The sequence below is a fragment of the Rhinatrema bivittatum genome, chromosome 5 (assembly GCF_901001135.1).
Source record: "Rhinatrema bivittatum chromosome 5, aRhiBiv1.1, whole genome shotgun sequence".
NCBI lineage: Eukaryota > Metazoa > Chordata > Amphibia > Gymnophiona > Rhinatrematidae > Rhinatrema > Rhinatrema bivittatum.
Window position 1 is genome coordinate 77,652,800 of NC_042619.1, and position 27,054 is coordinate 77,679,853.

At 45.4% G+C, this 27,054-nt stretch overlaps 1 protein-coding gene across 1 annotated transcript in view; it reads right to left on the reverse strand.

Moving 5' to 3' along the window:
- Window positions 1–24,361, reverse strand: part of ARHGAP20 (Rho GTPase activating protein 20) — a 210,479-nt gene extending 186,118 nt beyond the window's left edge. Inside the window, exon 1 of the mRNA XM_029602490.1 lies at window positions 24,132–24,361. Within this exon, the coding sequence (XP_029458350.1) occupies window positions 24,132–24,230 (99 nt within the window). The 5' untranslated portion in view covers window positions 24,231–24,361. The remainder of the gene's footprint in view (window positions 1–24,131) is intronic.
- Between the last annotated feature and the right edge of the window lie 2,693 nt (window positions 24,362–27,054).

The following is a 27,054-nucleotide window of genomic DNA, read 5'->3' on the forward strand; positions in this document are numbered from 1 at the left end:
TACTAACTGCACTAACCACATCCTCTGGCAACAAATTCCAGAGTTTAATTGTGTGTTGAGTGAAAAAGAACTTTCTCCGATTAGTTTTAAATGTGCCACATGCTAACTTCATGGAGTACCCACTAGTCTTTCTATTATCCGAAAAAGTAAATAACCGATTCACATCTGCCCGTTCTAGACCTCTCATGATTTTAAACACCTCTATCATATCCCCCCTCAGTCGTCTCTTCTCCAAGCTGAAAAGTCCTAACCTCTTTAGTCTTTCCTCATAGTTAATCAAAAAACGCAATCAATAAAAAACAAACTGAGTATAATAAAAGCATCATAGCAATTGTTATACATATTAAAACATAATAAAAATATAATTACAATCAATAGCTTAAAAATAAATTAGAAATAAGACCAAATAAAAAAGGATAAAGTGTCTTTGGTGCTTGGTTAGGGCTATACTTGTTTTGTCATTGTGATTCTGCATATGCACATTTAAATAGCCAGGTCTTGAGGTCCGTGAGCCATGGTACTTACTCAAGACCCGACTGCACTTCTTTCATGGCACAGATGACACCAACAGAGGAACACTGCCCACTCAGTCCCTGGGTCTCCTTACGCACCCACGGCAGGCACAGTGATTTAAAGGGTCTGCGGCAGAAAAAGTAATCATGGCACCCTGTGATGACATCATGGTCCTCACTATTTAAGGCTGCATGAGATGATCCTCGATGCCTAAGCTACAGATCTCCTGTTTAGTGCAGTGTGCATTACTCCTGTGTTCCGGATTGTCTTGTATTCCTAACTGTTCCTGGTATCCTTGTGTTCTTGCCCACCCTACCTCATTCAGCTTTGTCTTGCCCAGTCTGCCTCTTCCAGCTTGTCTCCTTGTCCCAGTCTTGTCCAGTGTCTCCTGTGTGTCTTCGTTCCCCTCTAGCCTGACATTCCAGTACTGACCTCTTGCCTTGGACTTGACCACGCTCAGCTGCTACCTGGAGCTGACCTCTTACATTGGACCTGACCCTGCTTGTCAGCCGCCTGCCCCAACCTTGACTGTCTCCAGCTTCCCCAGTCTGCTGCTTGTCCTGACTGTGGTGTGTCCTCAGACTCTTGCTCTATTGACCACCCTAGGGAACCAACTAAGCCCTGGTGGCCGCCAGAACCCAAGGGCCGTACCTGCAAGGAAGGTGGCTGGTATAGGTGAAGCTCCAGTCTGTCCTGTTTCAGGGCGCATTCGCCAGCTGTCAGTGTAGGCATCATAGGTTCATCTACAAGGCAGCATCAGCTGCAGCTCACTTCCATGCCACTCATCACATCAAGTACTTAATGTGTGTGGATCTCTCCCACATAAAAGACATGCATATGAGAAGCTATTGTAGGAAGACCTCCAAAATTGACCCTTTTTTGGTTCCAGGAGCACAAGACATTCTAGTTGAGGGGAGACCCTGTAAATGATCATCTTTGAGTTGGTTGGTAACTGTTTACTTGTTTCTGTTGTAGCACCTCAAAATAACTACGGGATGGCATTTTTAAAGAGTGAGCAATAGCTGTTAGTGTGGTAATGGGATATGGAGAAAAATGTGTGCTCCTTTAAATATGTCTGGGTTTTTCTGATTGAGTGACCAAGATTTAGTGAGAGGTATAAAACTGGGACGTTTTTGGTGGGGTTTGCCTTTTGGTTCCAGCCCTTCTCAGGGTGGGGTGTGAAGTAGCCAGCTTGTGGGCTGGCGGGTCTGGAGACCCTCCCAGTGAGAGTGGAACCCTGCAGGAGCTGCCAGGTACTTGTAGCCTGGACTGGCCTCTGTTGGAAACAGGATGCTGGGCTTGATGGACCCTGGCCTGACCCAGTATCGCATGTTCTTAAGCTGCGGAGTGGAGAGGTTTCTTACTCCTCCTGAGGAACTGACCTAAGCTGGGTAAACAAGGCCAGAAGAGAAGGAATCTGGGGTGAGTCCAAGATGATGAGTGCCTCAAGTGGTCTGTGGCATGGAGAAAGCCGGGGACAACCCATATGCTATGGGACTGGAGAGGTATACGAAGTTGAAGGGAAGGTTGTGGACCAAGACATTGTGAGTTGTGTTAGCAACAGAAATTGCACTGTTCTTTTGGATGTGAATTTTGATAGATTATGTCTGAGAAGTTTTATGAGTTTTAATTATGGAATACTATCCTATTTGTCAGCTGTTTTGAAATATGTATCCTTTTTATTAGTATAGTTTACTGTTATTAATGATTTTTTTTTAGGTTTTATGAAAAATGTTGTTTCTGTTTTTCTATTGTTGCACTGCATACAAAGTCTGGCTTGTTGTGGTTTCCAGCTCGTTTTTTTTGTTTGCATATTTTATTTATTCTTGATTGTGTCTTCATTCTGTATTTGGTGAGGCTCTCTGTGTTCTGCATGTGTTCAGAGGTGAAATATTTTGCTAGCATGTAGTTTCTGTATAGGGATCTATAGCAGTCTGGGTTATTCTGTTTTCCTAATAGGAAGTGTATTGGTATTTTAGGGCCTGATGTAATATTTGCATTGTTGCCTTTTCTTGTGTAGTGTTGTTACTGTTTGAATGCTGGTGGTTAGGGCTGTTTCCTATATTGTAATTGCAATTCAGTTTACTCATGGTATTCTGAGTGCCAAGTCTATACCCTAATACCATATAGGTTCTAGGTGATTTTTTTTTTTTTTTTGGCATTTTTTGCAGGGCTTTATGATTGTCACCATAGCAGTGCATGTAAAAATAATATACATGTTGTCTTAAGTGATATTTTTACCTCAGAAGACTACTTTAAATGTCTTTTTTCAAATAAAATCTATTACAAATGCATGATTTTTAATTGCTTGTGGGGATGGCAGGGCCAGGGAAAATACAAGACAATAAGATTCACCTAGGGCACTTAATATCCTTGCACTGGCCCAGGATGCATCTGTGGGGAGGTGCAAGCAACTTCCAGCAGCTCGCACTCTGCAGTTGGCCAGTGGCACCCCCTTTCCCAGGTTAACAACTCATGCTATCACAAACCTTTCTCCCGTCTGAGGAGCCCTTGCCTCTAGTTCCACCTTGCTCTAGAGTCTGTCCTGATTGTGCCAAACCAGAGAATTGTTCACACCTCCCTCCAGGCTGAAAGTGTATGCTAGGCTGGGAGAATGATGCACTTCATTCTCCTGAAAAGCATGGAGAAATTACTTACCTGACAATCTCGTTTTCCTTATTCTTACCTTGAACCTACACACAAGGGTAGATTTTAAAAAATTGCGCGATCGCGTACTTTTGTTCGCGCACCAGGTGCAAACAAAAGTACACTGGGTTTTATATGATATGCGCGTATCTTATAAAATCCGGGGTCGGCGCGCGCAAGGGGGTGCACATTTGTGCAACCTGCGCGCGTCGAGCCCAGCGCGCGCTGCCTGTTCCCTCCGAGGCAGCTCCAATTTCGGAGCGGCCTCGGAGGGAACTTTCCTTCGCCCTCCCCCCACCTTCCCCCACCTTCCCCTACCTAACCCACCCCTCCGGCCCTATCTAAACCCCCCCCTTACCTTTATTCCACGATTTACGCCTGCGAAAACCAGACGTAAATCTGCGCACGCCGGCCGGCTGCCCCGCTCCGTGTTCCGATCCCGGGGGCTGGTCCGGAGGCCGCGGCCATGCCCCCGGAACACCCCCGGGCCGAAACCACGCCCGTGTCGCCGCCCCAAAACGCCACGTCATTCTGCCACGCCCCCTCCCGCCCCTTTTAAAAAACCCCGGGACTTACGCGCGTCCCGGGGCTCTGCGCGCGCCGGCGGCCTATGCAAAATAGGCGCGCCGGCGCGCAGGGCATTTAAAAACCGCCCCACAGTTTTTTCCCCACTAAGAAGGGGCAAGAATGTATACAGGCCTGAAGAATCTCTCTTTGCAAAATTCAGAGCAGAGAAGCATTTTTCCCTTGCTGTTTGAGAAAGAATATCCCAGACAATGTAAAGCAATCAAGAGTGATTCATGGCTCATTTATCCTGTGTTTGCAAAGATCCTGAATGGATGTTTGATGTGGGAACAAACTAGGGTTGCCAACTGGCTCCAAATTTTCAGGACAGGTTGATCCAGTCCTGATTTTTCTCCACTGCTTGCAGGTACTTATAGTCTTGCTTTTCTCAGGGAATGCAATAGGGAAATCAGAATAAGTCCTAGCATGCAATGGGATAAAACTAGGCCTGGATCAACCTGTCCTGAAAATCTGTAGCCAACTGGCAAACCTAGAGAAAACTCCCTTAGATGAAAGAGGTTTGGACTTTAAGAAAAATCATACTCATCTCTAATTCTGTGGCAGTGACAATATTTTGCTGCAAATTCTGCATCGGCAGACTTGCAGAAAACCAGGAGCCTTGCACAAACATATTGCAGAGTCCAGTGGATCTCAACTCTGGCCAATCGGGTTTCAGGATATCCATGATGGCTATGCATGAGATGTATTTGCATACAGTGGAGGAAGGGTATGCAAATCTATCTCATGCATATTCATTGTGGATATCCTGAAAACCCAACCAGCCAGGAAGCCACTCAATGACCGGCTTGCGAATCACCGACAGTCTACACAGAGATAGCAGCTGGCATGTATTAGGACTGCTTGCAGGAGAGCACTATGCTCACAGCTGTTGAACAGCATGATTCAAATCCCATTATCTCAACTTATGTATTTCTTCAAAGTTGAAGGCAACAGAAAGATGTATGCATTTTAAAATAGTAATGAAGATTTAGAACAAATATATAAAAAATACCCAAGCTATATGGATATATAATGCTATCTCAATCTCTCAGAAGCAGCAGATGGTAATTAGCTGTCATCAAAACCCCAAAAGAGGAAATTTCATATTTGCCCTGCATGATTTCTCATTGTTTATTTCCTATAATCCATGAAAATCATCTCAGTACATTTCTAGTTTAATACTTAAGAGTTAAGTAGAAGCTTTATACTTGTGATTAGCATTTTCTAAGGCAGCATGCTGTCTGCATGGATAGTGACCCGTAATCGTCTTGGAAGTGACGCCTGTGTTTGGTGCAAAGAAATGTTTCAGCTGTCATAGCCCAGTTGAATTTCCACTTTGAAGTGCATTGATAGAGAAGAATTGTGTTTTTGGAAAGGTAAGGCTTCATACCCAATATGGTGGGAAAGGTTTGGGAAGCCGTGCCTCGGGGAAGCTGCTGAAGAAATGATCTGCACTGGTGGTGCAGGGACGTCCGCCGGAGCAAATCTGAAGGAAATCTCTCTTGCACTAACTCATTAACATAGCATCAAGAGCTGCATCGGGCGGGCGACTGCAAAGTGGAAAGCGTCACCAGGCTGCTATTTCCTTGGCAATGAAGTAAAGGTTAACAAATAAACAAAAAATATATATACATAAAAGTGATCCCTTTTTATTGGACTAACGTAATACATTTCTTGACTAGCTTTGAGGCGCTAATACTCTTTTCTTCCGGTGAGAATTTAAATGAGCAAAAAATGATATTATTAGGAAATATGAAGCAGCGCGGTTGCAATAAGTGCATCCTGAAAGGCTTTCCAGTGACAGGGTGAAAGGAACGAGGTGGAGGCGACCGGCGGGTGATGGGAAATATAATTTTATGGTTCAAAAGGTGCTAGGAAACCTAGGTCTTTACCGAGTCCTTTTCGGTCAGTTCCAAAATGTCTGATCATTTTAATTTCAAAAGCCTTGGGTTATTTTACATTTTCTCCTATCATAAAGGTCATTGATACGGTGATCTGGTTGCGAAAAGCACTCCCCCCTCCCCTGTGGAGCTGTCGGCCTGGCCTCCCCTGCGGTGCTTGATCTGCCTTTAATGTCTGGCTTCTCTCACCAATGCAGCATTGCTTCTTCTCGTTCTCTGCACTGGATGCTCTACATTACAGCAGGATCCCCTAATGCTGTATGTTTTTCCCAGATAAGTGATAACTGGGTCACGCGCCATGTGCTGGCATAGCTTGCAGCGTGGTACAATGGGGCGTGCCTTCATTGGACTAAAATACACCATTTTTCATGAACTGGATTTACACTTTTCCTTCTCAGTTTTTTTGTATTAATGTCACTATCAGGATATGCACTTTGCTTCTGTAACTACAGTATGGATGGAGGCACTTAAAGTAAAACAACGGGTCCGTTTTCAGGATAAACTTTGTCAGGGCCACTGAATATACAGGACTGCCTTAACTTAATCTGGCTAAGTTGTAGGATTGCTCCAGGGCATGACCAGAGTAGGCTGAAAAAGTTAATGCCGCCCCAAAACGCCTTCAAGTTGTCTGGGGACCTTTTTTTTTTTATCCAGCTATCTATTTATTTATTTTATTTTATTTAACGGTTTACAGAAGGGCACGATAAAGAGAAATATGGGTGGTATAGTTTACAAATTACTCATGTGCCATCATAGTACGGTAACAATGTAAAATAATAAACTAGGTGTGTAAGTTACTACTTACTAGGTGTGTAAGTTACTACTTAGCCAGAGGTGGTCATCCAGTAGGGTTTCCCAGATCCTGCCACTTGCCCAGCTCAATACGTACACAGGCAGACGAATGGCGCTGAATAACAGCTTAACAATGACTAGAAAAGCCCCCCCGCCTAACTGCAACTGTTGAGGTAGAGGCAGGCAGCAGCACAATGCAGATCAATCGGTTAGGAGGCGATTTTGCAGTGCTGCATTTTGGGACAAAGCCTGCGGGGTTCATTGTTATCCAGGGACTTTGCGCCAGTTTCCAACATGAAAGCAGGGAGGGGTGCACTTGCGCACTGACGCTTGCCACAGGTCGCAAAAAAGTCCCCGCAGTCGCTTACACCTGCTTTTCCTGCGGGGGCTTTCTTCATTGAAAATGCAGATTTGGAAACGCAATCTACACTTCATTTTCCTCCCGGACCTAAACGTGCCCCTGGAAATGCCTCCTTCTAAATGCAGTGAAAAAATGCATGCATGGAGGAAGCAATTGAAGGAAGACAGCGGCCAGACGGCAGATCTACATGTGCAAATCGCTATTTAGATGCGTACATTGCTTATAAAATTTGTCCTCCACGTGCATTAACCACCAAGCAAGAAATAGACCAAATAGGCCATCAGCCAATGCGTTCATTTTTTTTTTTTTTCAAAGATACCCCAAAATAATTCAAAGGCCCGACAAAAATCATTTTATCTGGATTCGTGCTCCGGCGTGACAGTTTGCTCCATCAGAAACAAGAAAAGGGCACACAATGTTCTAGAACTATATATTTCTGAAGTTTGAGAAGCAAATGTACAACCAGCCCTAAAATACCATCTAGTCCACAAAGACAAATATTGTGCTTTGCCAAAGGACTGTCAGCAGTAGTAACTATTAGTGGAAATGTGACTGGCATCCAGTATAAATATTACCGAAGGGTAAATTCTTCCAACATGCTATACTGGTTAAAATGGGTCCTTCCTCTGTTACAATTACACTTGCAGTCAGCTCCATAGTTGAGCAGTCTTGCATCGAAATTGTACTGTTAAAACCAACAGTACACTACAGATTTTGTTTCTAAATTGTTTGCCAAACAAAACATTGAGGGGTTTTTCCACTGCGCCATGCTTTCATGTTAACAGTACGGCGGGCAACAGCCGCCGTCGCCGCCACTTATTGCTTAACTGAAATCATTTCTTCATCTGGCAGGGTTTTGTTATTTCATGGTGTCAGACTTACATGCATGTGCCTGGAGTTTCACATGGTTTCGAACAGTGAATAAGAGAGTTATCCAATTCAAAAAAACACCCAACTGCTCAAGGGCAAACCACAGCCGCTGGAATGCAGCTTGAGTCAAGGAGCCAAATGCAATTAGGCAAAGGAGCAAAATAGCAAAAAAAAAAAAAAAAAAAAGCATGGCAGTCTCCGCACAATGGAAACATAAAAGGGTCAAACTTGCAATGTTCACATTAAACACAGACGGACACCACCGATGGCTGTCTTAGGTTTTCAATTTTATTTTTTTTTTTTAAAGTATCTCATCAGGTCTTCTGTAGAAAGTTTCTCGAAGAGGTCTCTGAAGAAGGATTATGCTACAAGGTGTATGCTGAGAAATAGCCCTTCACCAAACAGAACAAATATTTTCCTTTACAAATGCATTGTCAATTCATATCTCAGCAAATCTGAATATCATTAAGCTCTAGGATCTCTTCCAAGTTTCTAAGCTCCTCGTAAAAAAAAATATTTACTGAAGTTGCCTTGAACCGCTTCAAAAAGGCAGCACATTCTGTAACCTAACCACCCGGCAATGTAATGAGCTGGCTTTCGTATATGTTGAATCCCCTTGGAATAAGCCCTTGATCTGTCCATAGCTCTGGATGTGGACAGGACCTTGGCCAGCTCATGAGAAGGCCCTCTGAGGAACTGCGTGAAAAGAACTGGTCTCCCATCCGCAGCGACATCAGTTTAGACCGTCTAACCTTCTAAACTTAAGTCTTGCTATCCTAACCTCCGCTGCATTCTGCGTGGGGGGGCCAACCAGGATTTTGAAACAAAAGTAAAATTAATTTTCCGTTCCCTGTATTTGGTTTTAGATCTCAAAAGCTGACCCAATCCTTGATAGCGTGAGCATGGATTCCGCTGTAACCATCCTCATCCTCATTCAACTCTGCACGATCGCTTTTTAGGTCCATGGCCAAAGCATTCATGAACAGATTGATAGGCGGCGGGGTTAATCTGAATTCGGCGTCCCTCCCTCCCCCTCGCCCATTACGCCACAGCAGTTAGGCTTCCTGTCCGATTGCTCTCTGGAAGTCGAGGATTTAGCTAGGTCTATCCATTTACCCATGGATTATCGTGTGCCCTTCAACCTTTCATCTGGCAACGTAACACATACCAAACTGTCAGTCTTGCACCTACGTCCAAAAGTATGCTACTTCTACGAAGAAACTTGGGCCTGACGCACAATTGTACTCGCCATTGCATGCAAACTGTACTTCCGCTGCAGCACGGAGTTTTGGGCATAACAAAAATGCGTGTGTTAAAACCGTGCTCACTGTTTAGCACCTTCACACAGAAATCCCAAGCTAATGAAGGTGTTAACTATTACCCTCCCTCCCCCAGTGCAGAGAAGTTTTTCTGGCTTATCTTGGGTTTTCTCGGTGCTGGAAATTTTACTCCTGGTCAGAGGCGGAGTAAAGTTCCTGGCACTTGCGTTAGTTTAAGGGCAGAAGCTGATGTTCTGGTACCAGGACCTGCAAATCAGGATTTTCTGTGCAGAAGAAAAATCATACTTTGCACACAGAGGGGCCAATGCGATAAGACACGCATTAAAACGGGCGTTCGTACTGAGCGCCCGTTTTCCTAACGCAAGCACAGCCACGTCTCCTGGGTACTGATGCAAGATTTAAATGAGCTGCTGCGTTAAAAAAGGGGGTGCTAGGGAAGAATTATGCGACCCCAGTGCTCAAATGCATCGGGCATGCACAACTGCAACAGGCGCTCAATACAAGCGTCCATTTTATTTCACTTCGGGTCGAATTTGCACAATATACACGCACAATTGCAAGGGGGAAAACTGGCCTGGAAAGTGCCCATTGTGCATCCAGATTTTTTTTTTCATCAAGCCATTAGATTATACATTTATTCTTAAACACCGCAAGCAGTGGATTTAAGCATCGCAACGATACTATTAGGAGGAACCAGAGAGGACAGTATTCTTTTAATTTCCCCTCAGCCCCCGACTCGCAGATTGACTTAACGCCACCTCTGGGTGTTTTTGCCACTTTAAAAAGTGTGCATTGGGTGCCCAGCAATTTTCTGCATTGGGGGTAATAGCTAATAGCCTCATCTACATGGAATTTGCATGTGACGAACGCTATCGGCTACGCATTTTGGCGCACATTTAGGACGGGCTAATCTCCTTATTGCATCAGATGCTAGTCTAGCTCATCCAAAGCGCACGCCCAACCGCATATAAGCCTGTACGCTAGGATGGGCATAAAAATATAATGTATGTGCACAAAAAATGCTTTCTGTGCTGAAAACATTTTTGTGCATATAAATCGTATTTTATGCACACAAAACAAGCATAAATCATGTTTTGCGTACATAAAAGTCTTATGTGCACAAATCTTGCCAGAGACTCCTCCCACTACCTGAATTAAAAGGTGTGATTAGCCTGTACCGAGTGCATACTTTAACTCAGGTTTATGTGCACATTTTTAACTCCCAATGTATTAGCATACCTTTTGCTTACTGCTTCAGGAATTCAATTTTATTTAGCACCTGTATTAAGAAACTGTCTTAACGCAGTCTGATTACATCAGCCCTCCTATCAATTTGGCGGGTTTTTTGTTTTTTGAGACCATGCTGGATTTAAATAAGGCCATCAAGATTGCTGCATTTTCTTCCTTTGTAATGCTGGTTTAGCTTTGGCCCCCTGGAACATAGGGACTACATCTAATCTATACCAGTCCGGTATCATGCCCATTGTAGGAGTGATATTGTTCTCCCTTGAATTGATTTGAGACACATTCATTTCAATGGCATGAACAAGAAAACCTTTCTTTGAGAGAAGAGCCAAGCACCTGTATATTGTTGCACAGCCCCAGGAACACCTCCTGAAATGAAACACTAGGCTAAATTCTGGATTTAACCAGACAAACCACGGATTTTTTAATTTTCTGCCAACCACTCTGACCACCTATAACTTATCTGGCTTAACTGTTTAGCTAGATAAAAGTTAGCTGGATAAACTGGAAGGGTTCTGGGCTGGAGTTAAATTAGCAAGATAACTTATCTGGCTAACTCTGTCCCACTACTGCAAACCATCCCCACAAAATCATGCTGCCACCTGCCACCACCATGCTTAACTGTAGTGACGGCATTAGCAGAGCGTTTGTTTTCTAGAAACCAGGGGCAGTTCTATAATGAGGTAGGGAGAGGCGGCCCCCTTCAGGCAGCAAAATTTTGGGGTGGCAAAAAGTGCCCCTCAAAACTCTCCTTTGGCGGTTGCCTCATCTGGCCACCACTAATTAAAGCCATGCCCGCAGGATTCTCACACCCCCATGGGCCAGAAGAAGAGTTCCGTGGCAGTACAAACAGATGGCGTGTCCATAGGGTTCCCACAACCCACAGGCCAGAAGAAGGAGCCTCGTGGCAGTGCAGAAAAACAATGGGCCTGCAGGGGCTGAAGAAAGAAGAGGCTCCGTTTGCAGGCCGGAGAACAGCAAAGGCCCTGCGGACCACCAACGGGGTCCAACCTGCCTGGCCACCAAAGAAGAGTCCCAGTGGCCGCCAGCAGAGCCCAATCCACTGGTAAGCAAAGAATCGGAAAGGCCCTGCCTATGGCCAACAAACAGATGAGGCCCAGCTGCCTGCTAAGCTTATCCCACCCACTGCCAAAACAGAAAGGGGAGATTGAGTCTGACTGACAGCGCACATGAGTGAGGTGGTGGGAGAGAGTGTGAGTGTACTTATGAGAAAGCATGCATATATGTGGGTGTGTGAGAAAGCATGAGTGTAAGAGAGCATGTGGGAGAGCATCTGTGTGTGTGTGGGTGACAGTATGCGTATGTATGGGAGAGCATCAATAACAGCAGCCTTGGCATTCGTTTCCGACTACGCAGGTAGTGCACAAGGTGACAAATAGGAAAAGGATGTTTTCAGTAGGTGGACTAGTATTGTGGAATTTGGCACCTTTGCAGGTAAGAGTAGAAAGAAATTATCTCAGCTTTAGAAAAAAGGTGACGGCATGACTTTTTCCATCATAGAATGGGTCTCCGTTAGTCTTTTTAAGGTACAGTGGGTAGTCTGTGTTTGGGATGGGTACGTGTATGTTTCATTGTTAAATTGGTAATGAGGGGGTTTGTTTTTAAGGGTGGGGTTATTTTTATGGTGAAGTATGTTTGTTACATAGATTGTAATTTTTATATAGTATTTTAATTGTGAACCGCTCTGGCCAGATCTGGAATCTGTTGTGCGATATATAATAAATAAATAAATGGTATGTGTGAAAGCACAAGTGTGAGAGCATCTATGTGTGTATGAAAGAGCAAGTATGAAAACATGTGTGTGTGTGAATGACAGAACATGTATGCATAGCCCTCTGCTTCAACAGCAGGGGAGCAAGTCTGATATTTCACTTTCAATGCAAAGCCAGCATAGCTCTCTGCTTCAACGGCAGGGGAGGAAGATTGACACCACGCATATCCAGCATAGCCCTCTGCTTCAATAGCAGGGGAGCAAAACTGATACTTCACTTTCAATGCATATCCAGCATGGCTCTCTGCTTCAACGGCAGGGGGGAATGAAGAAAGATGGATCTATATTCAGGCAACAATCAACAAGGACTGAATTACATAGTCTGAATAAACAGATAAGCATGGGTGTAGCTTGCTTATTGCGGTGGTTAATACCCCTAACTAAATTAAGCTATTTCACTTAGATGCAGGTCCAACACTGCTCTCTACATTAATGGCGGGGATGGAAGGGAAATCGAATAAAAAAAGGTTACTAAGAGCCAAGAGAAACAGATAAGTATGTGAGAGAGAAAAAAGTGCGAAAGCTTGCTGGGCAGACTGGATGGGCCGTTTGGTCTTCTTCTGCCGTCATTTCTATGTTTCTATGTAAGAATGTATGTATATGAGCACACAAGGATATGTGTATATATGAGAGAGCATGTGTGTTAGCATCTATGTGTGTGTGAGCACATGTGTGAGTGAGAATGAACATGTGTGTGAGAGAGAGAAAAGGAAGAGAAAATTCATTCCTCTCCTGCACTAATCCACAGAAATGTCATGATGACTGGACATCAAAAGTTCCCAGGTATTAGGTGCTATTTGATGTGTCTAATTTGAAATATTTTATTGGTGTTTAGAAAATTTTTTATAATTTTAATATGAGATTTTAAATATTGGATGTTATTCTATTCATTAACTGTTTTTGAAATATGTATTGTTATTAGCATGGTTTTACTATTATGATTGTTTCATATTGTTTGATTTTATTATTTGATGTTTTACGTGGAATGGTATTTCTATTTTTCTCCTGTTGCACTGCATATAGTCTGGCTTGTTGTACTTTCCAATTCAGTTTACATGTTTCTATTTAGGGTTTCTTCATTCTGTATTTGAAGAGTGTTACAGTTTGGGGTTGTAGCCGGGGGTGGTGAACACCACCTGCAGGAGTGACACAGGCCAGGAGGATGGGAGCAATAGCAGGTGATCTGGTGAGGCTGGGTGGTGTCTCCGGAGCTGGGTGCAGGATGATAGAATTCCTTGAACTGGGTCTCGGCTGAGAAGGGTCTCTGGTGCTGGGTGCTGGCTGAGAAGAGTCTCTGGAGCTGAGAGCGTGGGGGTAAGGGTGAACTTCAGGAAACACTGGAACAGCATGTGGGTACGCATGGATGTGCATGCAGGTAAGCGTGGACCTTTATACTGGAACCGAGTGCAGGTATGGGTGGAATCAGGATAGCGTGCAGGTAAGCGAGAGACTAGATGCAGTTATGCGTGAGCTGGAGGAGGGGAATCAAGGCAAGTAAAACAGACAATAACAGGATTGGACAAACCAGGACAGGGACTACACACTGAACATAAAACCACAAAATGCCTGAAGGCAGCAAGGCAAGGAAGTCCAAGAAAGCAGGGGGAAGCAGGAAAAAAATAGGGCAGCAACAAAAAGGGATTCAGGGACAGAGAGGACAAGAAGGCAGGCAAGGCTAGAATGCCTACAGAGCAAGATCAGCCAAGGCCCATAGGCCACGGACAAGGCGGGGAAGCGGGAAGCCCGAAGGCATGCAAAGCTAAGGAATAGAAGGCTACAGCAGGAAGCCCAGAGGAACTCGATGCCGAAGCACCAAGGCATGGGCTAGGCGGGGTTAAATAGGGCGTTCTGGACATGGAGTAGATAGGCAAGGAAGACCGGGCCAGCCAGGGGAGTGTGCTCATGGGGGGCCTCTGGTGGTGAGGAGGCTGCACAGCAGCCATAGTCGTAACAAAGAGGGTCTGTAGGTGTGCTGCAGGTGTGACTGAGGTGAGGTATCCTGGTAGTGTGTAGTTTGTATAGGAATCTATAGCAGGCTGGCTTGTTCTGTTTTCCTATTGGTGTTCAGGGTATAGTATAATATTTGCAATGTTTCCTTTTCATAGATAAGATATTTTCTGTTTGAGTGCTCGCAGTTAGTGCTCTTTCAGAATGTGAGATTTACTGTACTATATTATAATTGTAATTCAGTTTACCCATGGCTTTCTGAGAACAAAGCCCACACTCAACATGCATTACAATAGGCCTAATACCATATGCATTCCAAGCGTGTCTTACTTTTTTGGAGGGTTTTCTGATTGGCACCACAGCAGTGCATGTAAAATAATACACCTTTTGTGATACTTTTTATCTCAAAAGACTATACTTTGAATGCCCTTTTTCATGTAAAATTGGTTATTATTAATGCAGAATTAATGTGTATGGCGAGGGCAGGGGGTTGCGGGCACAAGGCCGTAAAGTTCACCTAGGGTGCCTAATGCCCTTGCACCGGCCCGGAGAGAGAGTCTGCCACATGCAGACCCCCACCATTCACCCAGCTCCCACTTTTCCAAGGGAAAATGCTGGGGAAAAAGTGGGAGGCAGATCTTAGAGTTCCTGGGAGTCTGGCAGGGCTGCCAGCTTCCTAGAAACATTATCACTGGCCCTCTATCTGCCATTCCTCTAGGAATTGCGACCCCCTACTTTCCCCCCTTCTGCAGCATTTCAAACCAGCAAAAGGGCCAGACTACAAAGAGACGCACCCCTCCCCCTTGACGATTTGACTCGTGCCATTCCTTGGCGGAGGGGGAGGGGGAGGGAGGGGCGCCATCTCATCCCTTGCCTCAGGCAGCAGATTCCCTTCAGCCACCCCTGACAGAGACACAGACTAACGTAGGAAACAAGACCAACCCATGACCCTGCTAACCCCATCCCTACAGTAAAGCCTGTGGTGGTGGCAGCCTTCGGTGGTGGGGATGCTTTGCAGCAGCTGGCACAGGGGGGCTTGCGAAGATCAAGGGGAAGATTGATGGTGCAAAGCACAGGCAGATCCTGGAGGAAAACCTGTTCCAGTCTGGCAGAGACCTGGGACTGGGGAGATTCATCTTTCAGCAGGGCAATGATCCTAAGCGCAAAGCACAAGCAACAACGGACTGGCTCAGCAAGGAGAAAGTGAAGGTCCTCAAGTGGCCCCAGTCATAGCCCAGACCCGAATCCAATAGGAAATCTGTGGATAAAGCTTGAAGACTGCAGTCCATAGATAACTTGAATGAGCTCGAGCTCTTCTGTCAAGAAGAATGGGCAAAAACTGCACCATCCCACTGTGCAAACTTGGTTGGCGCTTTGTCCTAAACAACTCGTGGCTGTTACTGCTGCAAAAGGAGCTTCCACCAAGTATCGAGCCGAGGGCGGTGCATGCTTATGCAAGCAAGGATTTTTAGGTTTTTATTCTTAAATTACTTTTGCAACATTTCTATAATTGTTCCTTCCAGTTGAAAGTGTAGAGCATGTTGTGTAGATCAGGGTAAAACTCCTACTTTAATGCATTTCGATTTGTATTTTTTCAGACAGTAGAATGTGAAAAACATACAAAGGCGTGAAGACTTTTACAGGGCACTGTATGGTGCAAGATCGGTATCTCAAGCCTGGAGAACAAATACAGAATGAAGCAATCTGCACTACCAGGAGCAGTGACACCCTGGAGTGAGCTAACACAGGACTTCAGTTACAAGGATAGTATTCTTTTATATTCTGGGCTTCATTCATTAGGGGCCCGCTGTAGCCTCATCCAGCCTCCCGGATACAACAGGTTTAATTATATAAACTATAGCTACTCCGAATATCTTTGATTTTAAGAACATTTATATTATTTAATGTCATTTATTTTCTTTCAACTTTTTATTTTTAAAGTAGTTAAATTGGCGGCATTCGTTAGCGTAATTTTGCGCTGCCGATGCAGCACTCGTAGATAGGGACAAATTATAAGAGATACGGTATGTCACAGAATATCCTGGAAGATATGCGCTGCAAATTATTTCCTCCTGTACTCTCACTCCAGCAGTGTAGTCTTCTCATATCGCAGAGCTACCATTACGAAAAAGGCTTCCAATTAATCGGGACTCTCCATCCTGATCCCACGGTAGGAATGCAGCGCGGACACTGCAGCGGAAAACACTGTAAAAAGTAAAAGGTTTTGGAGACTCCCCACAGGTTAAAATCCAGATTTGCTTTTGTAATGTTATGGTAGAGGTCAATATTCAAAGGGGGGGGGGGGGGGTTTGTCCAACTACGTTCGGGACTTAGCCGGACAAACCTGGGCTCTTTTAGCTGCTAGATTCAGGACTTAGCCTGATAAAAATGGGATGGGGTGAGAGAGAGAGAGAGAGCTGAGGCATGGATAAATTCACTAGAATAGCGCTGAATATCAGTCCTAGCCGGGCAAATTTATCCAGCCAACTCTGATCAGCAGAAAACTAGTCCTAGTTTCAGTCGGATAACTGAAACATCCCCAACCAAAGTAAAAAAACAAGCAGCTGAGCAGTAGCTCCATCCCCCAATACAGTAAAATCAGTAGCGGGCTGAGGCCCCTCTCCGAATCCCGATGTAAAATAATGGTAACGCGCCAAGGGACCCCCTTTCCTTGCTCTCAAAGGGGTCGATTTTAAAAGGTGCGCGTGCTACCCGTCACGCACACATGTACGCCCGGTTTTATAACCCTCCGGATTTACGCGCATAACCCTTTCAAAAAATAGCCCAAAATGTACCAAAAAAAAAAAAAAAAATGCCAGTGTGCCGAGTTCTGAACAGGGCTCGGTCCTTTCACTGACAGCTGAATGGACCAATCAGAGGCCAGCAAAGTGAATAAATGAATATTAAGTGCCAGGACCGCTCTCGGCTGTACCTGCATTTGCGATTCAAGCCAGCAGGAGAAAGACAAAGCTTCTCCTCCTCCCTCTGGCTTACTTAAAGGCTTTTGGGGGGTTAGCGAGCGAGGATGGGAGGTTCAGGAGTGAGGGCATGTGGAGGCAAGGGACTGGCTCAGCATCCTACCTTTTTTTGATCTTGGCACTTTTCTGGAGTGCGGGAGGGGAGCCCAGCCCGCTACCAAGTCACTTTCTTGGGCTTGGAGGGACAGGGAGGGATTGGCCCGTTACTAAGTTAACACATTGGGAAGGTAGGAGCACTCAGCAGCTGCTGGGCACTATAGGCCGATGCAATACAGTGCGCTTGGCTGACCACACAACTTTACTGGTGCTTGGATGCGCGTCCAAAGCCCCTCATGCAATACACGTCCAAACAAGTGCGAAGCCAATAGCGCTCATCATATGCAAATTCATGTTAATGAGGCTATTACCTATTACCCTCTGATGCAAAAAATAAAAATAAAAAGTGTGCCCGATGCGCACACTTTTACTCTACAAAATTAACGCCTAACCCGGAGCAGGCGGTTAATTCTTGAAGAGCCCCCAAAGTGTACAGAAAAGCAGAAAATACACAGGTTAGGGTGTGCACAGGTTAGGAAAACGGGCGCTTGTAAAACTGAGCAACCAGTCTCCTAACCTGCTGACAGCCACCTGTCCTGGGTACCTGATGCAGAGCAGGTGTTAGGGACACAAACCTTTCCCTACAGCATCCTTTCTACCGCGGCAGCCCATTTAAATATTAAATTGGGCGCCCGGGAGAAGTGTATAGGCGCGCGTTAAGGTAGCGGTCACTCGACAAAAGTGACCCGGATAATTTCAGCCAAGTATATTCACCAGAAGATTCGCCCAGCTGAATATTTGGCTAAAAATTTCTCCACGTACCTTTACCAAGCCAGCTTACTGAATATGGACTTCAAAATGTATTTATTTTATTTATTTAGCGTTTTTCTATACCGGCATTCATGATTAGAAACCACATCATGCCGGTTTACATAAAACAAGGGGTGAGAACAAGAAACGAAAAACAAGTGCAAGGAGAACAAAAGTTACATTAATGTTTCACATTAGCGCAATGGTGAATATCCCTGCCTGCCATGTCCCCCGAGCGGAACCGGGAGGATGGCTTCCAATCGCTGCAGGCTTGCAGAGTGTCCCGCATTGCCACCTGCTTGGCGGGCGAAGCGCGAAGGCACACCACGAAGGCCTCCTCGAGGGGCCGAGGAACTTCTAACGCGTAGCCTTCTCCAATAACTTCCAGCACCCGCTAGTCCGTGGTTACACTTAAAAACTCCTCCGACATCGGATTCCAGCGGGAGAGGAGAGCTTTCTGTAAGGGATGCATTTGCGCAAAAGCCCACGGCACCAGATCCAGCGTAGACGCCATGGACCCTAGTACCTGCAAATAATCCCAGAGCTTGGGAACCAGCAGATCTCTCAGACGGACCCACTTGCGATTGCAACTTGAGAATCCTCTCGGGGGGGGGTGAGGAACACCTTGCCCCCCCCCAGGGTTTTGAATCTGGCACCCGGACAGTATTGCTGTCCTGCAGAGGAGGCTCAGAACGGAGCAACCCAGAGGTGGTCCCCAAGGTGGTGACCTGAGTTACAAACTGGAGAAAGGAAGCATGAGAAGTGCAGTGCCTCCAATCTGTACTGGGGGAGGTTCTCGTCAATATTTTTGTGATATATGAAACAGATTAAAAAAAAACAAAAAAAACAAACAAACCCCATGATGTATCAATTCATATATCATAAATTAATTATCAATCACATAGAAATATCTATCAAATCAAATATGCAGTAAAACCTACACAAACATCACAAAGAAAGTCTAAATAAAAAAAAAAAAAAAAAAAAAGAAATATAGTGCCTGGGATATTTGAACTAGAATCACTGCTTTGTGGTAATTTCTAACTACTACATTCACTCATGGCCAGAGCCAGAACACAGTCCTAGCAATTATGGTTCTTTTGGCTATTGAGTTTCTACGGCATCGGTTTAGTGGCTGAAATGGCACTTCATGCATCTTCCACTATTTATTGTGGAGGTGCCAGTATATCTCCAATATGATGCAAGCTTTAACACCACTGCAGCAATGGGCTTGTGTGAGATCACTTTTTATATTTAAGCATTATTAAATTCCATTATATACTGCTTGAAAAACATGTTAACCAAGCGGCTGGACAAAATCCAGGTGCCAGGTCAGCTAAAATGTGCCTACTGGTGCAGAACACAGGAGACCGAGCCAGGGATGGAAGGAGAACTGGTGGTTGCTGGGACCGAGAGGGGCTGCCGAGGAGGCCTGGACGAACAATGGCAGCCAGGGGTAGCTACCGGGCTACAAAGAAACAGGAAGAGGTGGAGGAGAAAGGCCAGAGATTGAGAGCAAAAATCATCAAAAGAAAAATAAGCAAGAAAATGTACATTAGTAAAATAAAAATAAAAAAGCAGGTGATTTTTTTTTTGTTTATCCCTGGCTCCAAAGAATTCTGGCAGGCACCTGCATTTTTTTAAAATATTTTCAACTCCTGACTGTAAAGCAACTGAGATCAGGAGGTCCGAGGCAACAGAATTTCAACTAAAGTGTTAAAATGTGAAGCTGAAAGTAGTACACAGCAAATAAACGAGAGTTTATTCATAAAAGGCCCAATTTTTAATGGCCCGCACGCTCAAAAAACAGGGGTAACGCGCATTGGCCGGACAACGTGCATGACGCGTGCAAGGCCTGGCCGCGGGCATTACCCCTGTTACGCGTACAAGAGCCGGGCCTCAGCAAAGGGGGCGGGGAGGGGGTAAGTTAAAAAAATAGGAGGTACCTAGGATAGGGATAGGGCGCGGGTAGAAAGGGGAAGGGAAGTTAGGGTAGGGGATAGGGAATTTCCCTCCCAGTCCGCTCCTTAATTGGAACAGACTGGGAGGGAACTGGGGAAGCCCGACGATGCATCGCCGCACGAGTTTTGCTTTAGTCTGCCCCCCCTCCCTTGCCTGCGCCGCCTGAAATTTTACAACACGTGCGCACTGGCACGCGCGTGTTATAAAATCGCACATCCATGCGTGTGTGCGCCGGGTAGCGCGTGCACATGGACGCGTGTGCATATTTTTTCTTTTTTTTTAATCTACCCCTAAAGTTCGGAAAGATAATGTTCTAGTGCAAAAAAAAAACGCAGGGACTATTTCCTGGGACTCAGAGAGCAGCACGGCGTCAGACTGCTCTTTGGGTCCACTGCCACAGGAACGGAGAAGACAATGGCACATGTTCAGAAACTGTAGATATTAAAACATTTACGGGTAGATTTGAAAAGGTCCGCGCTCATTATAAAATACTCTAAGTGCATATGTCTGCAGCTTGGGGGGGGGGGGGGAGAGAGAGAGAGAGAGCGAGAGAGACTCCTTATAAGGGTCAGCCTAACACTCAATATATGGACCACTGTAAGGGGGGGGGGCACTTTGATGCGGGGCGAGTTTTCGGGAGGCGGGTTGAGGTTGGGGACGGGGTGTTACAGAAAGAGGTATTCCTTGTAAAATTGACATCATTAAAACTTTTTAGACTTTATTAGCGATAAAAATTCCAACAAGTGGAGTTGATTTGTACCCTGCAGTCTCTGCTAGCTGCACTGCACAAATCAACTCCTTTTCATCGCGTATAAGGTCTAAAATTCTTTAATGCTGTCAATTTTACAAGGAATACCTCTGAATGTGTCTGTAACACCCCCCTCCCAACCCACCTCCTGAAAAGTCGCCCTGAATCAAAGTGCCCTCGTACAATGATCCATATATTGAGTGTTAGGTTGAGCCTTATACAGAGGCTGTCTCACTCTCTCTTCTCCCCCCCCCCCCGAATGCTCATCAAACTCTTACACCGAATGAGGAGCTATAGTAAAGTTACATGCATGACAGACACACCCTGGCTGAGGAAAATTCGGGGTTACACATGTCACTGCTAGCTCCGCCTCTAGAACACCCATGCCCTGCCCCTTTTCCATCTATTTTTTTCTGGGCGCGCGTCCTTCCCGGCTATTTAAAATTTGTACAGCTCCCGTGTGGCCCAGTGGCCATTTTTGCGTGCGCAAGGCTTTTAAAATCTACCTCTCACCGTATTGGGCGGGGGAAGGTTGGTTTTAAAACAATTCTTATACGGTGATTTATATTGGCACTAATGCCACAGGGCAGGGAAGAAATAAGAAACAGCTCCAAGATGTCCCTTCAGGAGGACATGAGCACAGGACAAATCCTGCAACATCCTGAGTGGCTTTCTCTTCTCTCTTTATCTGGTCCTCACAGCTGAGATAGCAATCAGAGCAAATGTCAAAAGCTCACATTCTGGACAGCAGAGTAAGAGCAACCCTAACAATAATGCAACCCATAAAACTTCCAAAGATAACTCTCTCTTCCCTAAGTGTTGGAGCAGAGGCTCCTTGAAATGAATGCCTGGTGGGTGCTTCGGTTTGAAAAGCAAGCAAGCTGTTCCATGGCACCAGTCTGAATCCCCAACACAATCCAAGCAATCTTAAATAATGCAAGAGCTTTCTAAATTTAACACTATCCTCCCAATAATTATATTACCGAAAAGCTGGTTAGAATTAGCAAGCTGTTCACCTGGGGTAGGAAAACAGAATTCAGCCTCACAAATTAAAGGCAAACAAGCAGTCCCTTTCCCATCAGGCGACAGGTACACACTGTATTAGAACGACACACAGGCACCAAAGATAAATGGCTTTTCAGGCTTCAGGGGGAGAGATTGTATGCAGAACGGAGTAATTATCCCATTAGGGAGGTCTGCCAGAGCTGACAATAGAGTGCCACAGCAGGAGAGAAGACCTTTATGTTATATGCCCTTGCACTTCACAGCTGGGCTCTCTTACAGAAGGAACTAGTTTACTAGTTTTCATTCAGATCACAGCTCCCTACTCTTCAGCTGGTAAATGAGGTTATTACAGCCTTAGTTCTGGGATGACTGTGTGTGGAGCCAATCCACTGGCACGCCTGGCATCGATCTGCCCTGTCAACTGGTGCTTATTAACCTGACTCTCCAAAGGTCATGCCAACACGACAGATCCTGTGTTCAGTCTGCAGAGTATTCCAAGAACTTTCTACCTAAAACTGGTCACACAGAGGCATAACTGGGCACTTATCCGGCTAACTTTACGATAACCAGCTATGTTCAATAGTGTGGCTGCACTACTGAATACACCTCCCACATTGGCTGGATAAGTTTATCTGGATAACTTTGTTATCCGGACAGCGACTGGCTATGGACCCCATTTGCATGCGGAATAGGGAAACTAATAATTTTCAGATTAGTATAACAATCTAATATCTAGGACCATAGAAACAGATCATCATTCATAGTCCAGAACAAAATCCCCAAAAGAAGCAGTGAACAGATGTCATTGGGACCCAGCCTTAAAGAAAACTTGTCTGCTTTACATTTGTTTCTTTTGCTTGGAAACAGGCAAGATTTCTCAGCTTTTCTGTGCACATATCTACCTTCTGTGCCCAATTAGTGCCCAGCACCTATTACTGAATGGAATCCAGTCTCTCAGTGAACAAAATATCTCATTCACCTTCTTTAATACAAAATAAGCTATAAATTGACACTACTAGGTCATCTTTGCCCTCTTCACATATGCAAATTCTCAATAGAATTGTCATGATGAAAAGCAGCCCCATGTAATCCACTGACAAAACAGAATTTCAATACCAAAGCATGAAGAGCTGCAAAATGTATTATCTCCAAAAGATAAATATTATGTAAATAAAAGGAATCTCATATATTGTACAGCACATGTAAGCACTCATCTGCTATGATTTAAAAGATACAATCACGGTCCCCATTTTTAACACATTCAGGGTCCCACACCAAGTTCAAGTGGAAGTGTTAAGTATATTCCCAACATATCATAAATAATAAATCTTTATAGTAGAGAAGGCAACCCAATATTGCATAAACAGTTAAGAATGATATGTGTGAAAGAGAAATATCCATGAATGCTTTCACCGGCCCCCCATCCCCAAAGCTGGCCCTCAGCATGCCAAAAAGGTGGCTTTCTGATCACCAGATTTACTGGTTTTCTGAAGATCCCTAGGGTTTCTCTTACTCTTCATTTTAGACTGGCCAGGACTGGACTTTTGTCTGACTGGTTGGGGAAAAAAAACTAGTATTTGGGAGCATCCTCTCTTGAAAAGGTTTGTATTCTGTGATATGTTGTGAAAATACTCAACACTTATGCTTAAACTCTGTATGGTACAATGAATGATATATGTAAATAAAGGACTGTAATATACAGATAGGATGCTGGGCTTGATGGACCTAATTTCAACCATGGCCAGCCCGGGTCACAAGTTCCAAGCAAAACCTTTCACTCTGACCCCTTTAAGAAAAAAACTGCATATATTTATTTTATCTTTTAGAGACCTGTTTTGCAGCAATCCAGGCAAAGCTGCTAAAAGCAAGTCTGGGAAATGAAGAGTAGGCTACACTTGGCAATACTAGAAACCTGGGTGGTATTCCCAGATCCAGCAGGGCCGGGCTGGAGACACCGCAGAAGCCCAGTTCACAGCCCTGGGAGCGAGGGAACCCCAGTCCTAAGGACAGCCCGGGGTAAAACTCAAGGTACCGAGAACTGCTGCTGCCAAAGCTGAACTACAGAGAGAAAGGGGGAGGCACTCCCGGGCAGCTGTGGCACAAGGCGCTGTACCTCTAGTTGGGGAAAGCAGAATTATACTGGAACCCAGAGGAGCAGGAAAAAAGATTTAATTTATTTAAGGTTTTTATATACCGATAACCGTTTGCACGTCGTATCGGTTTAAAAGATGCTGAGCCAAAACCAACCAATGAACCAAACAAAAAAAGCAAGGCTGGGATGTCATCTCGAATTGATCTAAAACAGTATTAAATATTATTTCCCGGGAATCTATATTAATTATTGTACCTTATGAAAAAAGAAAAAAAATCTTCACACAGAAACCTGTTCATATCTAATCTAGGGCTGCACTATCTTCAGCTGCAGATATCTAGCGAATTTAACATGCATAAAAGGATAGCTTAGAAAAATGGAAAGCGCCCTCATATTTTCCTTTAAGTAAAATGCAACCGATAAGTTGTGCTTGCTCTAGTGAAATAAGAAAAATCTTTTTTTTTTTTTTTTTTTTTTAAACACATTTTTTGGTTGGTTGGTCAGCCTGTGCCAACATAAATTTAAAGGGGCACCTAGCCCTTGGCACAAGGGCACCAAGAACACGTGAAACGGAGCCCAGGCTTTCTACCTTCTTGCCCTCCGCGAGCCCGGGCACGTTGCTCTCGCCGGTCAGCGAGGAGGACCGAGCCTGCCCGACGTGATCCTGCTGCGGCGACATCGCTTCCATCAAGAGCGGCGCTAGCGATCGCGGCTCAGCCAGAGCCCCGGCCACGCGTCCGACACATATCCAGAGGCGCTGAGCTGCAGCGAGCGGCTGCCGCCGGGGCGCGGGACACTTTCATTGCGACGAGCAGGGAACCCGCCGCTCCTCGGGCTGCTCGCATGGAAGGCCTCCAATCACAGCAGAGAGGCCCGGCGGCATGGCCCGCCTCCCGCCTTCCGCTGGGTCCTAGAAACCCCCGCAAACTCAGTCACTGGACGGAAAACTCGTGCGGAAGGAGCACAAGAGAAATCAAGTCCTTCTCTCCCCCCGCTGTAACCCAAAACATAAAAGAAGAAGAAATACCTTTACTTTCTTCCCAGGCAATTGCAACAGAGCTTCTGAACCTTTTCCACTTCCAAATTCTTTATTGAGAAGAGGAAAGAAAGAACGCACGCATACTTTACCCTAAAATTACAGAGATCCGTTACAGTATCATGCTGCTATTTTTGCTGACAGTGGATTTGAGCCACAGTTTAAATATCTAAAGCAAACGATTAAGCAGTTGTATTAGCAAAACGGGTTTTAAGGAGTTCATTTCGCTATCAGAAGCAAAAGCATCAGCATTTTCATCTTCAGGTTTCTGCTGCGTTATTCCAGTTAACGTAAGAACATAAGAAATTGCCGTACTGGGTCAGACCAAGGGTCCATCAAGCCCAGCATCCTGTTTCCAACAGAGGCCAAAACCAGGCCACAAGAACCTGGCAATTACCCAAACACTAAGAAGATCCCATGTTACTGATGCAATATATAGCAGTGGCTATTCCCTAAGTAGAGATGTGAATCGGAACCGGAATCTGTTCTGATTCCAGTTCCGATTCGCATCGTGGGTTTTCATCTGGCCCGAGCCGATAAACAAAAAACCATCCGAGGTGCATTGGTAGCACTGGCCTGTTTCAACCCTGGTAACACCTTGGGCTGGGGTTCCTTCACCTTGTCCCAGAGTCGGTGATCAATCCGAGTGGCCAAGGCTATTAATTCATCCAGCGAGTCAGGTGTCTGGTGAGCTGCCAGCTTGCCCTTTAAGCGGGTATCCAGGCCTCTGCAGAAGAGGATCTTGAGACATTTGGGGTCCCAGCGGAGTTCTGCCGCAAGAGTCTTGAATTCTATGGTGAATTCAGCCAATATCTGTTGCCTTGCTTCAAGTCCACTAAAGCAGAACCGGCAACAGAGGTTCGCGCAGGGTCATCAAAAATGGATTTAAACAAGTCCATAATTCCTTCTATGTCCTGCAAAATGGGGTCCTTGCGTTCCCACAAGGTAGATGCCCACAACAGAGCTCTACTATCCAAGTCTGATAGGATGTAGGTAGTCTTAGAGAGAGCCATAGGAAATAAAGATGGTTATAAGGCAAAGTGCATGCAGCACTGGTTCAAAAAGCCACTGGTCTTCTGGATTTCTCCGGAAAAGTGGATTGGAGTTGCCAGTGGTACAGCAGTCTTTAAAGTTACCTCCTGTAACTGACCTTCATTTGGGAGCTGTGTCTTGAACCTTCTGTGTGTGTAGCTGATGAAATGCTGAAGTAAGTTTCTCCAAGGCGTCTTGCTGCTCTGCAATGCACTGGGCCAGGCCCGGTATGGCCTGCAAGGCGCTGAGTTGTGCCGGATCCATAGCATAATTGAATCCTGGAGTAAGGCCGGTCCACGTAGTCAAGCCGGATCCATGGAGTTAGCAATCTGTAATGATTCTCCGTGAGGAGTTAGCAATCTGTAATAATCTGCTATGCTGATGGGAGGAGCAATCAGATAGGGGAGTTATCAATCAGTAATAATACTGGTGTTAGTTGTGGGTGGATCCTTGGGCCGGTGGCAGATGACCACGCCCCCAGGGGAGGATCCCGAGAGGGACAACTGGCTAGGCTGGGGTATGGAGACAGACACACACTAGTTCTTTTATTAAACAGGTTTTTGAAACCACCAGAGGTGGCAGTAGTGAGCTGAAGTGCCCAGCAGGGCTGAAGTCCCTCAGATACTGGAACAGCAATCCCAGGATGGCTGAGCTGTTGAGAAACTGTAGATAGTGAGTAGGCAGGGTATGCAGAGTTCATGAACAGATCTTAGATGACAACACTCACAATAATGGTCTCGGAGAGGCTCAGCAGCTGGAAAGGGTATGCCCTCGAGGAGCGAGTACCTGGTTCCAGGGAAAGCTCTGAGAGAGCAATAGCAACTCACAATGATGTAGGCAGCGATAGCTTCCAGGCAGAAGAGAATCAGCAGAGAGTTAGAAACGAGGGCCCTCGAGGAGCAAGTACCGGTTCCTGTCTGTAAGCCTGAAAGGCAAAGAGAGAGCGAGGCCCCCGAGGAGCGGGTACCTCTGGTAAGTTCGAGGAGGCAGAGTAGCTTGGACGAATCCAATTCCATTCCATTCCTTGCTAACTCAGTTTGTTAGCGATAACAGAGAACTTTAAATATCGGAAGCGGATGACGTCATCTCAGGGGGACGCCCCTGAGGTTTGCGCCCTTGCTGGTACTTCAATTGGAGTGTGCGCGCATGCACCCTAGGCTTCAGGAACATGGCGTATTTGCAGCGTCAAGCTGGTCCGGGGACGCCGGAGGGAGTTGGCAGGGAGAGACGCGGCAGCCAGCCGTCCTTCAACCCTGAAGGGACTCGCCACAGAGGTAAAGAGGGCGGAGTGAAGACGTCGGGCAGCGACGGTCGCAACAGGACACACAATGAATTTACTAGGTAATACATTTAAAACTAATAAGAGAAAATATTGTTTTACTCAACGCATAATTAAGTTCTGGAATTCATTGCCAGAGGATGTAGTGAAAGCTATTAGTGTAAC